Raw genomic sequence first — 19,050 nt, 5'->3', positions numbered from 1 at the left:
CCTCTTGTCATCACTCCTTCCCGCTGTTCAAACAAGCAGAAAAATTTCTCACTGTCAACCCCATAACCACCTCTCAACAGTTTAAAAGTCTCAATCATATCACCTCTCCTTCTTCTATCCACAAAACTCTGAGGTCCACATTCCCTCAGCCGATCCTCATAACTAACATTGTACAGTCCTGAAACTGCCTTTGTACCCTTTTCACAGTTAATTTATCCCCTTCAAATCATGGGGACCAAATCTGAGAACAAGAGTCTAAATGTGGTCTGATCAGGGTCTTATACAATGGAATGATAACTCTTTTATCTCTGCAGGTCAACGTCATTCTCATTATTGCAGCAATCCTCTGTGTTACCTTCACCAACTTTGCAATATGTCCCCTGAATTTCTAGTTTCTATCAATCATCAACCCCAGATATCTTGTCTCCCCTACTTCCTCCAGTATAGCTCCTCCAATCGAGTATGCATACTCCCTTCGATGGTTCTCAAACTTCAAGACTTGACATTTTGCTGCATTAAACCCCCATTCATTTGCCCATCTATCTAGCTTATTTAAATCATCCTGCAGGATTACCACATCTGCAGTATATCTTATAATCCTTCCCAGCTTCACATCATCTGCAAACAACAAAATATCCCACTGCAATCCACTGAGAATGGCATTGATATAATAGTTAAACAATATAGGTCCCAGTACTGAGCCCTGTGTGATCCCAGTTGTAACCCTCTGCCTCCTTGAAACTGTCCCACCATACACAACTCTCTGATACCTATCAGACAGCCAATCCTGAATCCAGATGACCAACCTGACATCCAAACCCATGTACTGCAACTTAAATATCAGCTTATCAAGTGGAACCCTGTCAAATGCCTTCGCTAAGTCTGAGCAATTGGCAGTATATGCCTTTCCCTCATCTAATGCTCTTGTAACTTTATTATAAAAGGCTAGCTTATTACTAAAACAAGAGCACCCTATCACAAATCCATGTTGACTCTAACAGATAACATTACCCTCATCTGCCCAATGTTGTATACTGTCCCTAATTAATTTCTCCAAGATCTTAACAACTACTGATGACACACAAACTGGCCTATAATTAGACACTTCCAGTCTGCTACCGCTCTTATGAAATGGCATTATCTTACCTTCCTTCCATTCCCTGGGCACCTCTCCCATTGCCAGATTTCCATTGAAATGCCAGGTCAAAGGCACTGTCAGTTCTTTAGCACATTCTCTCAAAACACGTCATGAAATACCATCCAGTCGCACATTCTTCACTAACATCCAGAGTACTCAGTATTTGAAACACACATTCCTCCTGTACCTCTAAACCTCAAACCTGCCCTATCCCTCTAGTATTAAAATTTACTCCTCCAGGATGAAATACACCAATAAAGTGTTCATTGAATAATTCCATTATGTCTTCTGCATCAGTCAATCTATTCCCATTTTTATTCCACAATGTCATTTCTTCCACAATCATTTCTCCTCCTACTGGCCACATAACAAAAAAATTTCCTAGGATTTTCTTTGAATCTTAGGGCCAATCTCTTCTCATATTTCAGTTTTGCCTTCTTTACCATACTACTCACTCTCCTCCCCTGTGTCTTATATTCTTCATGCATCTGCTCTTCACCTGTCTCCTTATATCTTTACCATAGCCTCTTTTTCTCATGCAGTTCCTGTTTAATATTGTTTGTCATCCACTTTACCTGATTGTGTCCTCTTCTTCACTTGTAGAATACAGCTTACTATTGCTGCTAACAAATATTCCTTCACAATTTCACAAGCACTAATGATATCCCGGCCTTCCAATTCCTCCCTCCATGAAACTTCCCCAAGTTGACGTCCAAGACTATTATAATCACCTGCCTTATAATTCCACACATGTTCCCGTCTCTTTGATACTCCTGCATGTCTATTCATCTTCCAAGTCACAACCATATGGTCACTCTCTCCAACTGGTGGGAGAGATGTCATCTCAGTTATTATCAACTCTTCTGATGCTATGATCAAATCCAAAACTCTTGAACCCCTTGTTCCATCTATTACATGTTGCCTAAGACATTTATCCCTCATTCTAGAAATTCCGTTCCCTTATTGCTACATGCATCTTCCTCTCTCCAATTTATACTGCTGTAGTTAAAATCTCCCATAACAATCATTCTTCTTGCACTTGCCAAGCTCAACTGTCTAAACATCTCGTGGTCCCCACCCTCTGTTCTCCTTGGTTTGTAGCAACACCCGGCTAAATATCCCATCTTGCCTATCTCTACCTCATACCATATGCTTTCAAAATCATTGGTGTCACTGCCTTCCAAAGCCTCCACTCTTAGAGGAGCCTCCACTGCTTATGATAAGTCGTCATTTATCATAAGCAGTACTCCACCAGTACGCTTTCCCCTCCTACCCTGCTAATTCTATTTCTGTTATTATATCCTCTTCTGTCAACCACGTCTCAGTGGTACCAATAATCTGTGGGCAGTCTGATGCTATCCACGCCACCAATTCCTCTCCTCTATTCCAGATACTCCTGGCATTAGTATAAAGCATAAAAATGCCACTATTTTTATACCCAGCATTATCCCCTCTAGATGCCACTGGGCTCAGCTTCACCTGATGTCGTCCCCTTCTCCCAAGTACCCTTTCCCACAAGAGGTCACCCCTGCCACAAGAGGTCACCACACCTTGGGCATTCTATTTTCCCTACATTGACACACTGACTCGTTCAGAACAGTGATCTCTCCAGATGCCTACGTCCTTCTTCATTCAAATGCAAGTGGTCTCTCGCATACAATTCCTCTCTGTCTTCAAACTCCCTCCATGCATCCACATATTCCAATCCTCTCTTCTGACACATTCCCTCTACAAATTTCCCTTCTTTTTTTTTTTTTTTTTTGTAGCTTCTGCCAAATGATTGTATTCATCTATTTAACTTTCACTTGATTTATCATCTTGATTGGAGGTATGCAGTCCCAAACACTCCTTTACCACCTCCCATGCACTGTTAACATCTCACCCTTGCAGCTGTGGTCTCTCGCATACAATTCCTCTCTGTCTTCAAACTCCCTCCATGCATCCACATATTCCAATCCTCTCTTCTGACACATTCCCTCTACAAATTTCCCTTCTTTTTTTTTTTTTTTGTAGCTTCTGCCAAATGATTGTATTCATCTATTTAACTTTCACTTGATTTATCATCTTGATTGGAGGTATGCAGTCCCAAACACTCCTTTACCACCTCCCATGCACTGTTAACATCTCACCCTTGCAGCTGCTCATGCCATGGCATCACTCCAAACAATCTCTTCAGTTTGTAATATTTACCAGTCATTAATAACCAAGTGAAAAAAATTCCTAAACTACCTGTAATCCAGATTATTTTAAAAGTTGTAACAACTTTTCACTATTGTATATGGGAAATATATGTTTTTTCTTGTTGAGAGGCTTATACGCTGGTTAAACATGGTAACTAATATTTAAGGAATTGACAGCATATACTAGAAATATAGATTAAATAAACTTTAATATATACTTTCCGATATTTCGGCAAACGTCACGTTGCCATCTTCTTGGGAACTTATTACAAAGACAAGTGCACACAAGTACTACATAACAGCAAATGAGAACTGAAGCTAGGAAGCTAACGTTTTCTAAAGTCCTGATGGTGCCCCCTGGCGGGCTATATTGGTAGTTCTTGGCCTTTGGTCTGAAGTTCTTCTGATAAATGTTTCCCAAATTTGGGGCAGTCTCATGCATCCAAATTTGTTGAGGTTTGGCATGTTCCTAAGGGCTGAGGCTGATTCCATGAATAGTCTTTCATATTTGAACTTGCTGTGGTGTATTATTGTGGCTTTCTTCCATCTTATTCTGTGGCGAGTATCCATAGCGTGGTCTGCAAGCCCAGAGTGGCTGTACTTGTAAAATCGGATGTAATCCTTGTGTTCTGAGATTCTGATATTTGCTGTCCTGCCTGTTTTGGCCAAAGTAGGACAGTTTACAGCTGCAAGGGACCTGGTATACACCAGGTAGGTCTAGGGGAAGTGGTTGGTCTTTGGTGGAGCGGATAAGGGATGCCAGTTTTCTATGTGGTCTGTAACAGGTGGTCAAGTCATGTTTTTTTTAAGATTTTATTGATTTTTTCCGAGGTGCCTCGGATGTAGGGAATGGTGATGGATTTAGAGTAATCTTTTTTGTTAAGGGGAGGGGGTGGAGGGGAAATATATGACTTCCACATTATTTCAACTTTGGTGTCTCTGCCGGGTATGGCTCTGGCTCCCACTGATGGGACCTCAATAAAGGTCAAAACCGGTTTGGGTAGTTATTGAAAATTAATCAATTTCCCATAATTCCCATAATTCATAGCATTATAGACACCCGAAAGGATGTGTGCTTTGCATTATGGGATATTAAGACAATAAATGTGAAGTCATTAAACTCTATATACAAGTAGCCTAGTCATGAAGATTCTTTATGTGCAAACTTTGTTTTTACTTACAACTGGATAAAGGATTAAACAATAATATAATTTCTTAGCATTCTTAATTTAATTTATAAGCAAGTGACAAAAACTTTCTACAACTTACCAACCTTGTAATTCCACATATACCCCCTCTTAACTGAAACTTCCACACATTTAACCACCTCCCAGGTCAAAAACAATGTGATCACTTTCACTAGTTGTTGGCAATGTGGTCATTTCAGTTAAAGACAAGTCTTTGGATGTATTCATAGATCTAGCATTCTCAAACCTACATTCCATCACATGCTGTCTCAGGTAATTATTCCTTAGTACCTGCATAAATTCCATTTCCTTCCTCTCATGTAACCTTCACTGCTTCCAATCTACGTTCCAATAGTTGTAGTCCGCTCATAAAAATTACTTGCAATCCACTCATTGAGCTTATTTGACAATGTATACTATCCTCACCATCCTGCACATCCCCTGTCTGTACCAATTGAAAACCTGTTGGTCTCTGTCTCGCTCTAGATAACCTCAGTTGAGAGTAGTTCAACTAGAAGCTGAAATTATACTCTCTTTGGTTGCAGTTCATCAGCAATCATCCACAATACCTTATTCCCCCATTTTTTCTCTTTATTTTCTCTGAAAATATTATACCCTTCACATTCTGTCCAACTAACAGAATTAATAAGACAGTTATCCCTGTCTTATTAATGCCAATAATCTTTCACCAAAAAAGAACTAATCAATGCCAATAGTCATAACCAATGGCATTAGTGTATAGTCCCCTATACCCACCACCTTTACACTTCATACTAACTATTTATTTTGGTTTGTTACCAGAAGTACTAACATAGGCATTTTTTGCACATTCTCACACACAATTGCATCTTGGTACTGTGGATTCATTGAACAGCTACCCCCCCCCCCCCCCCATTAACTCTAGTTTCCCTGATTTTTACATCTCCAATGTCACTTTATTATTATTATACGGGCACATCCATGGAGTCTGAAGACTCAGCGTGGGAGATCCAATCTATCCTTGAACCCATTAACAGACAAATCACTCACAACTGACTCTGACAACCCATTCCACTCATTCACAACTCTCCAAGCAAAAAATCTAGTCCTCATAACCCCCTACTAACCAAACCTTTATTCAACTTCCAATGATGACCCTGTGTTCTAGTCCCTTTAGCCAAGTGCTGAAACATTTCCCCTGCATCTATACTATAAAACCCTTTAAGTAAATTAAATGTTTCTATCACATACCCACTTTTTCAACTGTCCACCAACTTCTGCAATTCACCCCCCCCCTCAATCTATCCTCATTGGAAATATTCCACAAGTCAATTACCATCTTGAACACTCACCTCTGAATCATCTCCACTGCTTCCTCATCACCAACAAACCCAGGGGACCAGACTTGAGCACAGTAATTCAGATGTGAGCACATCAAGGTCTTATAAACAAGAATAACAACTTCCTTATCTCTACTTATTAATGTGTTCTTCAACAGCCAAGAAATATTTTATGTATTGATTCTTGAATTCCCTTTTTGACCAATTTTTCTAGTACTTTTACCACCATCCGGAGATACTGATTGGCTATAATTTGCTACTGCAGTCTTAGAACCTCCCTTATGCAAGGAATTATTTTGCCTTCTTTTCACTCCCTGGAAACTCTACCACAGCTGAGACTTAAATTAAAGAGCTTAGTCAAAGGCATTGCCAGTTCCCTTACACATTTCGCAAAACCCTACTTGATATCCCATCTCATTCCACAACTGTATCCTAAGAAGCACTATCCTAAGAACCTCCAATTCATCCACCTCTGTTTCCACATTAGTGTCTGTCTCCTCGTGACCATCATTACTCATTAAGGTTAATCTTCCATGTCATTCTCCCTCTTACTTGTCACATAACGAAAAACCACTTTGGGATTTCATTTGGCCTGCTCGGCTAGATTCTTCTATAATCTGATTTTGCCTTCTTTGCCATGCTGGTCAACTTTCTCTTTATATACTCTCCACAATATTTTCTTCTTCTGCAGCTTGCACTTAATGATATTACTCAACTACTTAACAACACTTTTTTCCTGACTCCAAACCATCCACCTTATACATCCTTTTCTCCATCAAACTCGCTGCACATGCACAAACACCACATTATTCTCCTGCATAACCTATGTCTTGATTCTCATTCACTATCATGACCCCTCCTTCTCGCTCATCTCTGTAATACCATGGCAACAGACCCACTTTCTTAATGCTCTCACTCTTCTCTTTTGCTACTTTCAGTAACTCTTTCATGTCCTCCCTATTACCATACTTGACTCCTTTCAAATCATTCATCCCAGCCAAAACAATCAACTCTTTCACTTTGCCCTTCTGCATTCTAATAGCCTCACTACCATTGTTAATCTTTTCACACGGGAAGCACAATTTCATCACTCTTTCCTTACTTTTCCTTTCTAGCTTAGTCATCATTCTTCTCTCTCTCTTTTCTCACTTCTCTTTACATTGAAATGATGTTGAAGAGGTACAGCGTACAAGGCAATAATCAAGTTACATTTTAATTTCTGTATCCAGATGCTGTCACCTGGTTATATGGGCAATACTGAAACACTAGAGAGAGAGAGAGAGAGAGAGAGTGTGTGTGTGTGTGTGTGTGTGTTGTGTGTGTGTGTGTGTGTGTGTGTGTGTGTGTGTGTGTGCAGATGCAAGTGACTAAAACTGTCTCAGCACTCCTGAATGTTGCATATGAGGATAGATTAAGGGAAGATCTGCAGTGCTTGGTAGACAGGAGAAGAGGTAATATCATTGAGACAAATAAGTTGGTGAGAAGACGGATGTATCAGATTGATATAAGGGAATTACTACCCAGGATAACGAGGTGAAGGACAAATGTGAGGTCATCCCTGGACACTGTAGAAGGACATGAACAAGCATGTAAAAAGGAGACTTTTTGAATTATTATTATTATTTATCTATAAATTTATTTATCATTTAGAATCTTAAAATCCTTAACATTCCTTGCACTAACAACACATTCTGGTAATGCATTCCATTTGCTGACAATTCTCCATCTAAAAAAATCTACTCCTCACACCCTTCTTCACCACACTTTTACATAACTTCCAGGAATGACCTCTGGTTCTTCCTCTCCCACCTTCTACTCTTTTTATAATCCCCTCTGGATTAATCTGATAAAATCCTCTCACTAACTTAAATGTCTCTATCATATCACCTCTCTTCCTCCTATCCACTAAACTCTGCAATCCACATTTCTTCAACCTCTCTCCATAGCCAGCATTCCAAACTCCTGATATTGAATGATTATGATTATGAGTGATGAATGAGATGCATTTCAGAGTGGTTTCTGCAATGCTGAATGTTTCCAAGACAAGGCACAATAGATATTGTATTCTGTAAGTGTTTAGTCTCCTGTAATGAGTCTTCTGTCTCCATGAAACCCTGTAAATAAGGGCTGTCCAACCTTAGGTAACTCGAGGGCCGCATTATGAAAAAAAAAGATTTATCTAAGGGCCGCATCCAGTGCGTATCTAGTAATTTAGTGAGTAGCAACGACACAACCTCGATAGCCGATCAAATAAACAACACTAATTGCGCACTAATCACACGCTCACGTTCCCCGTGAGCGCCTGGAGTATGCTCGTTGGAACAAAACAGTGTAAGAACACTTCTTTGACACATCTAATATTTGAAAAACATGTGGGTATATAGTGATATGAAAACACCAAATAAAATAACCAACATTGAGATTATCGATTAGTGATAGAATTAAAATATCTAATATGCATTCAGTTCAAATTGTTATTTTATTTTTTCGCTCATGAAAATCAAACCCCACAGGCGGGCCTCACAAAATTGCACTGTGGGCCATGTTTTGGACAGCCCTGCTGTAAATAATAATATATCTATATACTGTGTGTGTGTGTGTGTGTGTATACTTAAATGTGAAACATACTTGAAATTATTTGAAAAATTATTTATTTTAATATTTTATTTTACAGGATCATGAAGATTCGCTCTTAGGAGTAAGTATTTTGTTTTTATGAACTGCTTATATGGATCATTATACGTAAAAAAATTGACTTATTTTGAAAAAAGCAATTATTTTCTTTATTGTTCATTAAATTAGGAAAGAGTTATTATTAATTAAGTGAAGAAAAGGTGTGTGTGTGTGTGTGTGTGTGTGTCAGTCACTGAGCCATTTGTCAGTGGAAAATCTTCTTATAGATTCCTTCACATTTGAATGATAAAATGGTGCACTTTTGCAATGCCAAGCCATTTAACTCTAGACAAAAAATATTACCTTGACGGTTATTATATGAGTACCTACAGTCTTTGGACTCCGTGGAGGTGTTACATACATAATATTAACAAGAAGTCTGAGGACTCGAGGAAATACTTAGCTCATACACTACTTATTGCAAACCTATTAAATCCATTCATACATGATTCACACCCACTGGTAAACCATTTCACTTGCCAAGACAAAAATTTATTCCTCACACTGTTTCTGTGTTTCTTCCCATTTTCCAGGAATGACTCCCTTTTTCTCTCCCCCTCTTAAAGTAATGAAAATTTTCGCAAACTTCTATCCTGTAACATTTCTTTACCATTTAATATCTCTGTCATATTGCCTCTCCTCCATCTATTCACCTGAATTTGTACCCTATACTCCCACATTCCTTAATCAGTCCTCATACTCAACATTCCACTGTCCCAATATCATCTTTGTTACTCATGGTTATTTTATTACCCTATGACACCATTTCCTCATCCTACCTTAGAATCATAGATGAAAAATTTGAGTATTTATTATAACCGTAAACTAGTTTTTGAAATATGGTGGTATCTGGACTTTATACAAGACCTTGTTGAGATGCACACTGACATCCTTATCTTACATATAAGTCTCTTCTAAGTAAGCTCTTATTGTCTCTATTGTTTTCTCCACTTTTGCATGTGATTTCTAATCTTTCCTTTTATCCTTGACATCAGTTCCTTCATAGTATCACAGGAACTTAAGTGTAAAGGCATAGGAGAGGATGACTTAATTGAGAGTGAGCAGGAGGTATTTGAGGAAATAAATAAACTTGATGTCAATAAGGGGATAGGATTTGATGACATATCACCACACATCTTAAGGGAATGTTCCAGAGAAATGGCAGTAGCATTGGCATGCCTGTTTAATAAAAATCTTGCAACCACACAGATTCAAAGGGAGTGGAAAGAGTAAAATTGTTACACTGCACAAAAGTGGTGGTGGTGATATGGCTGTAGCTTCAAATTATAGGCCAATCTGTATATCTGGAGTTGTTGTCAAGGTACAGGAGATACTGGAGAGAAGTAGGATACACAAATGTGTTGATAACAGCATTATTCTCTGTGGTTATCAGCATGAGTTTGTAAAGGGGAGATTATGTTTCACTAACTTACTTATGTACTATAACAAGGTAACAAATACCTTGGACAGGGTAGATGCATATACAGTGGTGTACTTAGATTTTGCAAAGGCTTTTAATAGACTGCCACATGACAAGCTCTTAAATAAATTGAAACAGATGGGATTAGATAACAGACTTCTGGCTGTCGGGCAGGTATCAGAAAGTTGCATATGGGATTGTAGTATCCTTAAAGAGAAAGGTCACTAGTAGTGTACCACAGGGGTCAGTTTTGAGTTATGTTCAATTTGTATGTTAATGATATTGGGATGGGTTTAAGTAGTGATATGCAGATGATGCAAAACTGGGGAGGGCAATGCAAAGTCAAGAGGACTTGAACAGATTGCATGAATGGGCAGGTAAGTGGAACTATCAGTTCAGTGTCGCAAAGTGTAAGGTTTTGAGATTTGGTAAGCAATGATCGGATGCAAAGTGTACACTTGGTGGGAAACTTTAATGGAAGTAGAGGAGATGAAAAATCTAGGAGCGATGCTGGACAAGGACCTGAAAGTCAGGGGTCACACTGCACAAGTTGTGAAGATCAGATAACATCTGAACAGCGGATAATAGCAATCATTTGGATGATCCTGACATGCAGAAACAGTGAGGTTATGCTGAAGTTGTATAAGGCCTTAATCAGGCCTCACATGGATTATTGTGCATGGATTTGGTTTCCAGGTTTTCATGGTGATGAGGATATGTTGGAAAGGGTCCAGAGAAGATTCACGAAGGTGGTCAGTGGTCTTTGGAATGTGGAGTATGAGGATAGATTGAGAGAATGTAAGTTGCAGAGTATCATGAATAGGAGGACGAGGGGGGGGGGGATATGATTGAAACATACAGGGTGTTCGGGATAAATTTGACATATTTATAATTAATTATATTTTTCCGTAAGTTACATGTATTAACACACACTTCTCTTCATTTAAAAGTTTGGACCCTTCTTCATTCATATACAAGATGTCAGAAAGGATGGATAGCTGGAACCCACCTGAATCATGGAAGAGAATAACTTGTATCATGATGATTCGTGCCCGCCATCAAAATAAGGATATTACGACTGCTGCCCAATGCTCCCTGAATACAGTAAAAACAATCAGGCATGAACTAGAGACTTGCAATGGTGACTACGAGGATGTAGCAAGAAGAAAGATCCCTAGCAGACGATCTGATTGCGTTCGTACAGCAGAATTCCTCGCAAATCTGCAGGAACAGGTGTTGAAGAACCCTGGCATTGGAATTCGGGCTTTGTTCGTGGAGTTGCTAACTGTAGTCAAGCCCTGGATAACAAGGGTAGGCAATGGTAGGCCGTATGTATGGCAGCAGGATTCGGCCCCTTGCCACACCTCTGGGAAAAGTCAAAAATGGTTGTCTGAAAATTTCTACGACTTCACCAGTCCAAATGTTTGGCCTGCAAACTCCCCAGACCTTAACCCCATGGATTATTTTGTATGGGGCGCAGTTGAAAAAGACACCAATCGCACTTCCAGTAATACAAAAGCCCAGTTAATGGATAAAATTAAAACAGTTTTTGCGGCCCTTCCCAGGGAGACTGTAGCATCAGCTTGTTCGAGGTTCCGAAGCAGAATTGAAGCTGTGATCGATGCTAATGGTGGTTATTTTGAGTAAATCTTGTTGATAGTATTGTAATTAACTCTGCCTGTAATGTTTTTTTGTCAATTCATTAAATTTAATAGATACAAAGAAGATTTTCTTTTTCCTTACGAAACTGTCAAATTTATCCCGAACACCCTGTATAAGCTAGTCAGGGGTTGTTATTAGGTTGACATGGAGGAGATTTTTCATAGAATTGGAGAGGGGAGTAGAACAAAAGGCCATTTCTGAAACTGTATAAGGAAGGTGAACAGAGGAGTGAGGAATAGGTTTTTGCATGGAGAGTGGTTGGTGAGTGGAATGCATTGCCTGAATGTATTGTGAATGTATTATAGACAGAATGAAGCAGTTTAAAGCATGGTTGGAGGAGCATATGTGCACAATAATGTGAACTTCCAATGAAGTCTCTGATGCATGGAGGTCAGATGTTAATAATAATAATAATAATAGTATTCATTGTTGTTTCTCTAATATTTTCAATCATCATGTATGATCTTCTTTCTTCAGATCCATGTAATACAAATAATATAACTGTTTCAGTTCTGTATTGCCCAAAGCTCAGATCAGATCAACAGACAAAACATCTATCCCATGGGATTTTCCACTATTCATCTTCCTTAATGCTTCTTCAACTTCTGCCAGCCTAATTTCCTTATTAGCTGTTTTGTCATTGTATTCATTACAGTTTATATCATAACCTCTTCAATCTCTCCCGTCTTACTCTCCCGCTCTTAATATAAATATCTGTGAATATAAATATCTTAATATATATTTATAATAATAATATATATATTAATATAAATATCTGTGAATCCTTATTCCACAGGAACTTGTAGTTTTTCTCTGTTTATGTTTTCCTTGCCTGGTATAAAAGATTTTTAAAGTATAAAGTCCAGTGTTCAGATATATGGATTGGTATTGGGAGTTTCTTGTCAGTTAGGATCGATGTCATTGCCCTTGTTTCCTTGCTGCAACAATGCGGTTTCTCAGACTTCTGCTGGTAAAACAAGCAATGATTGGTGGCGTTGTCTCTTTGTTTTTTTTGGGCCTCGGTTAATAGAGACAATGTCTGTGATAGTGACTGGAATGCCAATTTTGGTGTCGATCAGTTGCACTATATTGCTTAAATCTTCTGTCTTTTCTTTTGGTATTCCCTCAGTTTGAAATTATTTTTTTCCTTCTTTTTGTAGTATGTGCTCGATTTGGCTCTTCAGGGTGTTTACCTCTTACCGCAAATCTTCATTTTTGCACTTGCATTTCTATCACTACCATTAATTTCGTCTTTATGTCTAACACAGCTCCTAACATTTCTTGAAAGGTTTCATTATTGTACTATATGTAATGTTCATACTCCTCGAATTTTTTTGTTATTCTGTTTCATGTGTGTATTTAGCAAGTCTTTGATCATAAGTTTGAATGAGTCTAAGTTATCTGTAATCTTAGTATCAGGAAGGGACTTACCTTGGTGTGCATCATTGATTTTGCATGGTGTCTGTTCTTTGTTCTTCATTTTCTCACGGCATAATGGACAGTGCCATTCAGTTCGTTTCGCAGACCCCTTTGTTTTCCACATGGTTTCCAAGATCCCAGAGCACTGGTAATTAGTCTTCTATCGCATCCAGAGAAATGCAGCCCATCCCCTTCATTGCTTAACAGCTTGGTACACTTGTTAGAGAACATTTTGACCTTTGGACTTTCTTCCCCTGAGCAACTGTAGCTCTGTTAATAATAATAATAATAATCTCTGATCCAGAGTATTTTAAAAAAAATATAGAGATATACTATACCATTTTAGTTCTTGTATGTGTAAAAATATATAACTTTTGCACTGATTTAACCTCAGCATCTTCCTTGGTCTAACTCCCACAGAGAATGAACCTCAATAAAAATTGAAACCATCCTTCTTATAATGCACTGTGTTAGATCGTACTTTGGGGTGTTCATGTTACTTAATTCTGAATGTGCCTTATAACTACTTTCTCTGTGGTCAGGGATTGTAAGGTTTTCCCTGGGTAACAAACCCTAACAAATTTATATTTATATTGCACCAGTTAGAGTTATTATACCTTAGATATGTTCGGGGGCTCTCAAAAATGTTGCAGTTGTGGCCCCTTCTCCTTCTTATTTGGTTATATCTTTCTTTCCCCTTTATCACGGTTCGTGGTTTAGTGAGTGGCAAATGTCAGTCTCAAACACAAATTTAATACCAAGATTTCAAATGACAAAACATAAAGCTTTATTTTACACTAATAAAATTATATTAAACATGAAATGATCAATTCTTCTGCTATCTTAATTAGATTAAACCACATTCCAACAATATCACATGAAAATCTCACATACTAACACATTTAGCATTCTCTAAGAAAGGCATGCACTTGGGAAATTAATACAAATTTATCTAGACAAAATCTCAGGGAAAAGAGCTAAGGTAACATTTGCATACTAGATTGAGCAAGAATCACTTGACATGGCTCTTCGGACTACCAGTCCAATGTTCCTAAAGTTACTCTGACAAATAAATTAGTTTCAGATTTCCTTTTAGCAACACTGCTTAACGTGTTTTCCTTCAGCGCTCTCACTTAACTTTAGAAAGGACAAAATTGCCTTACCGTTTCTGGCTGCTCACTGTTTCACTGAATCACCACCTGTGAGTCACGTGTGCATCCTGGTTGGATCCTCGTTCACAGTGCAGATTCTTTTCCTTCCCGTCTCATGGATTCACGTGCACTGAAATTTCGCCATTAGCTGGGAACATCTGAGGTGCTTGTCTGGGATTTCTGGATCCTTCAAGGGGAAACATCACGGTTCGGGTTTCACTTAGACCTGAGCTTTCCCTTTCTAGTTGGAGATCATCCTCACTTCCTACCTCCCTTTCTTTCCCTGTTTTCTCACCTCGTGTCCCTCAGTGTCTGTCTCCCACCTTTTTTCTCCCCTCTTTCTTTTGATCATTCACCTTTTTCTTCCAAGGAGCTTACATTCACGGTCGCATCAAATTGCTTCATTGTGAACCCATGAGAGAGCTCCTCTCAGAGAATTAGGTAATCCTTGCATGTAAGGTTCCAATATGGGCTTGTCAAGGTCATGCCCTTTAGGCTCTTAGTCATCACATTTTCTTTGTTTGCCGCAGCTTACACATACCATTCCTTTATTTCGATTTACACACATTATTTTCCTTTATTAAAATTACACATATTAAATATTTCACAATCTTTCCCTTTCATTGAGTAAATGGATATACACTTAATAATTAGACACACACTGAATGCACAATTATATGATACACTTTACACTCAATATACAATTATATAATACACTTTACTTTACTTTACCCCCCCCCCCCTTCCTTATTTCTTTCCAATACAATTTTTTGACCAGCAGTACAGGTATTTTCTCTGGTTTAAAGTACCTTTCATTGTTAGATCACGAATGAGTGTCTGTCTAGTAAAGGCAGGCCTCATTCACGATCTAACAACTGCAATATATATGATATGCCTGAAAATAAATGTGCTTTACATTAGGGTATACTAAGGTAATTAATGTTAAGTTAACAGCCTTTGTCTAGTCATAAAGATACTTCATGTACAAACTTTGTTGTTTACACTTTGGTATAGGATAAAAACAAGAATATATCTCTTGTATATTATAATTAACCAAATCATCAGGTTTAAAAAACTGTCTATGATCTAGAATATTTTAAAAAAATGTCAGGCACCATTTTACTACTTGTGTATGTATGATTTCTGCATTGATTTAATCTCAGTGTGTTTCTGGGTTTGGCTCCAACTTATGTGCCTGTCCATGGATGTGGTTACCTACTGAAGTGGTCTTGATCACTGTATTCCAGTGTCTTGCCACCAGAATGCAGTGGCATAGCCTGACTTTGATCAAAGCCTTTCAGTGAGAGCACCCTATGAGATGAGCAGTTCTAAGTAGGTTTTACCAGTCACTGAGTATCTTGGAATGATCAAGAGTTAATGAATTAGAATAAACCTTTGGGTCACTCACGGTGATTTGAAGGGGTGCAATATTTTGGGAGAAGACCCCATTAATTGCAAGGTGGGTGTGGTTTCTGATGAAGTGGTTTTTATCACTGTATTCCATTTGGTGCTTGCCTATGGCATAGCATATATTGATATAGCCATAATCAGGCCATAGCAATATATGACCTGATTATGCCCTTCGGTGGTGTTTGACCTATTTCACACTAATGGACCTTGAGTGGTTCTTGCTGGCTGCTTGTTGAGGCTGGTGTCTGGCTCAGTGATAGGTTTCTCTTTGTCACTGGGTATAGCTTAGGCTTTTTGCATGCATTGTCTAGCAGAATCACCACTGAGTACCTTGGAGTAAGGTCTTGAAGTAATCAAGAGCAATGAGTTAGAGTAATCCTTATCATTCGGGTCACTCATTTAGATTACAATAATCTGAGGGATCACCTAGTTTTAGGAAAAGACCCCATTACTTACAGACAGAGTGGTCTTTATCACTACATTCCATTCGTTGCTTGATTATGGCACCACTCCTACTGACATGGTCTTGATTAGGGCCTTTCAGAGAGTGCTTACTCTAGGGGAGAGAGAGAGAGAGAGAGAGAGAGAGATGAGCAGTTCAGCTCATTGTCAGGTATTTTCGTGTCACCGAGTGAAGCCACCTCTGAGTTCTTGGTGAGTTGAGTGATCTTTTCTGGCCACTTAGGAAGATTTAAATGATTTGAAAGATCATTCAGAGTTTTTGGAGAGGAACCATTCACTTTAACAGACCAGTGAAGTGGTCTTGATCACTGCATTCCACTGGATATTTGCTTATGTCATATCTTCTACTGATGTGGTGTTAATGAAGACTCATCAGTGGTGCTTGCCTTAGGAATGAGCCGTTCTTGTTGGCTGCTTGTAGAGATCAGTGGTAGGTTTTTGCCTGTCACTGGGTGGAGCTGAAGCTTTTTCAGGTGTTGTCTGGAAGAACTGCTGCTGGGTATCCTGGGAATGATCAAAACTAAAAAGTTAGATTGGTCCACTGAATCATTCATTGAGATTAGAGTGATCTGAGGATCACACCTATTTGGAGGACATTTCCGTATTTATCCAGAAAAATTGGTCTAAGTAGTGCCCTACCTATAATGAATAGCAATATACATCTAAAGGAAGTACACTGTGTATTATGGGATCCAAAGGCAGTTGATGTAAAGGTAAACATCCTGTACATATAAATAGCCTAATCATGATGATACTTCATGCAAACTTTGTTTATTTACACTTAGGTAGAGGATTAAAACAAGAATATAATTTCTTATCTGTTATAAGAGTGTAGTGAATTTTAGTGAATTCAAATGGCAGTGTATCATTCTTTATAAATCCACACCTCTCATGTTATTCATCTTTCACATTGATCTATGTAGTGACATCACTCTCATTGCCATCTTGTCTCAGATCAATAAGAAAAAAAAAAGTTAATTAATAAACACCATAAAATTCAACACCATGTATCAAACTCAGCTACCATGCAATTAAATTCACTTTAAATATATGTTATTGCCACACAATAAATATGAAAGTTAACCTAGTTTGCTGCCACCCTTACAATCTACTGAGTTCTAAGGGCTATATTTTACAATATATTGATTAGAGTGTATAGTGATCAATATATTGATCTATATATAATAATTCTTGTTCTAAAAATTTAGAAAAAGCTGTTTCCAACCCTGTAATCTTAAACAGATTACATAAAAAACACAATTAAACACAATAATACATATCATATTCACCTTGAATTCTTTTGCTGTTGGCATACTACTTTTACTACTCACTTACTACTCTTTGAATAATCAGTCACCAATTACTTTCAACATGAACATTTTCTCATGTTCACAATTTTCTTATATGATCCTTCCAAAGAAGTAAACTTGTATTCTCCCATCACTCAAGTGTTCTGTGCAATAATTCTCCTTCATGGTGCCAATTCATAAGTCATAATCATATCTCTTCTCTTTCTTCTATTCACTCTAAAAACATATTACTCTATCTATTCTTTCCTTAGCATTCAACACTTATAGATCTTAGTTACTAGCATCTGAATATCTTCCTCTCCAGCAGTTTCTTATATTTTAAATAATCAGTAGAGATCTGCACACAGTAATTGTAGTGCAACCTAGCCATTATCTCATAAATGACAGCATATTTTGATTTTTGTTGTAGGTGGGGAGCTCTGATGCTGAACAAAAAAAAAAATCTGATGAACATGAATTACTCATCCTCAAATTTACAAGGGCCCTCACAAGGCATCAACTAAGAGTCATGAGAGGAAGTTTGGGCATATCCATATATCTGACATATAAAGGGCAGCAGAGATGATATCAATAACTGTAGTCCAATCAGTTTGCTATTACTGTTGTACAGAATGTTTATATCCATTATATCAAATTGAATCACAAGATTTTTGGATCATGCATAGCCATATGAACAAGCAGGATTCAGAGTACGATTCCCTACAATAGATCACATCCAAACTATTAGCCAAGTAATAGAAAAGGCAAATGAATATACTCTTCCTGCATAATTAGCATTTGTAGATTTTGAAAAAGCCTTTGATTCTCTATATCAGTCAGAAATAATAAACAGTTTAAAACAACAAGCCATCTCAGCAAAGTATATCAGATTATTAAAAACTGTATATCAAAATTTAGCAACAACTATGAAGGTCATAGTTCATCAGGGTCATAGTTCATCATAACATCAGGGAAAGGAATTTCGTATTGGGAAAGGATAAGCCTAGGAGAATTTATATCACTCAAATTATTTTGGACTACATTAGTTCTTATGAATGTCTCATGAGAAAACTATGGAATTAACATCAATGGAAAAAATCTCAATCACTTACGTTTTGCAGATGAATGTTCTTTTAGTGAGAAATAAAGAAATTAAAGAAATAACATAACAATTACGTAATGAGCCATAACGAATAAATCACGTTAACGAGACACGCACATTGTCACGCACAATACCAATTTTTTGTATGAATTAGGATTATCAGTTATAACCTAGCCTGTAACCTTCATTTAAGCTTACTAGTTTGTATTCCCTGAGGATGCCAATAGAAAAAGATTGGCAAAACATGTCGGAGGATAAAATAAAGCTACTTGACAAAGATTATAAAAAAAAGTGTAATAGTCTAATTAAAGAAATAGTTCATAGTTCATCATAACATCAGGGAAAGGAATTTCGTATTGGGAGAGGATAAGTCAAGGAGAATTTATATCACTGAAATTATTTTGGACTACATTGGAAGTTCTTATGAATGTCTCATGAGAAAATTATGGAATTAACATCAATGGAAAAAATCTCAATCACTTATGTTTTGCGGATGACTGTTCTTTTAGTGAGAAATAAAGAAATTCAGCAAATGCTAAATGATCTTCATGGAGAAAGCAGAAAAAAAGGTTTGAAGACTAATGTAACTAAAACAAAATCTGAAAAATTCACATCAAATCAAACTGAAATTAGCAGAT

The 19,050-nt window shown here is 37.7% G+C and overlaps 1 protein-coding gene across 4 annotated transcripts in view; it reads left to right on the top strand.

Annotated features, from left to right (window-relative positions):
- The window catches only part of LOC150106232 (voltage-dependent calcium channel subunit alpha-2/delta-3-like), a 2,133,114-nt gene that overhangs the window by 1,003,314 nt on the left and 1,110,750 nt on the right, over positions 1-19,050 (top strand). For all 4 annotated transcript variants that reach the window (XM_090393048.1, XM_090393049.1, XM_090393047.1 and 1 more), the window contains one exon: positions 8,499-8,522. In XM_090393048.1, coding sequence (XP_090249174.1) covers positions 8,499-8,522 — 24 coding nt within the window. The remainder of the gene's footprint in view (positions 1-8,498; positions 8,523-19,050) is intronic.

The sequence above is a fragment of the Typopeltis vanoorti genome, chromosome 5 (assembly GCF_054136105.1).
Source record: "Typopeltis vanoorti isolate ZY-2024b chromosome 5, IOZ_Tvanoo_1.0, whole genome shotgun sequence".
NCBI classification, from domain to species: domain Eukaryota; kingdom Metazoa; phylum Arthropoda; class Arachnida; order Uropygi; family Thelyphonidae; genus Typopeltis; species Typopeltis vanoorti.
This window is presented reverse-complemented; position numbering and strand designations above follow the sequence as displayed.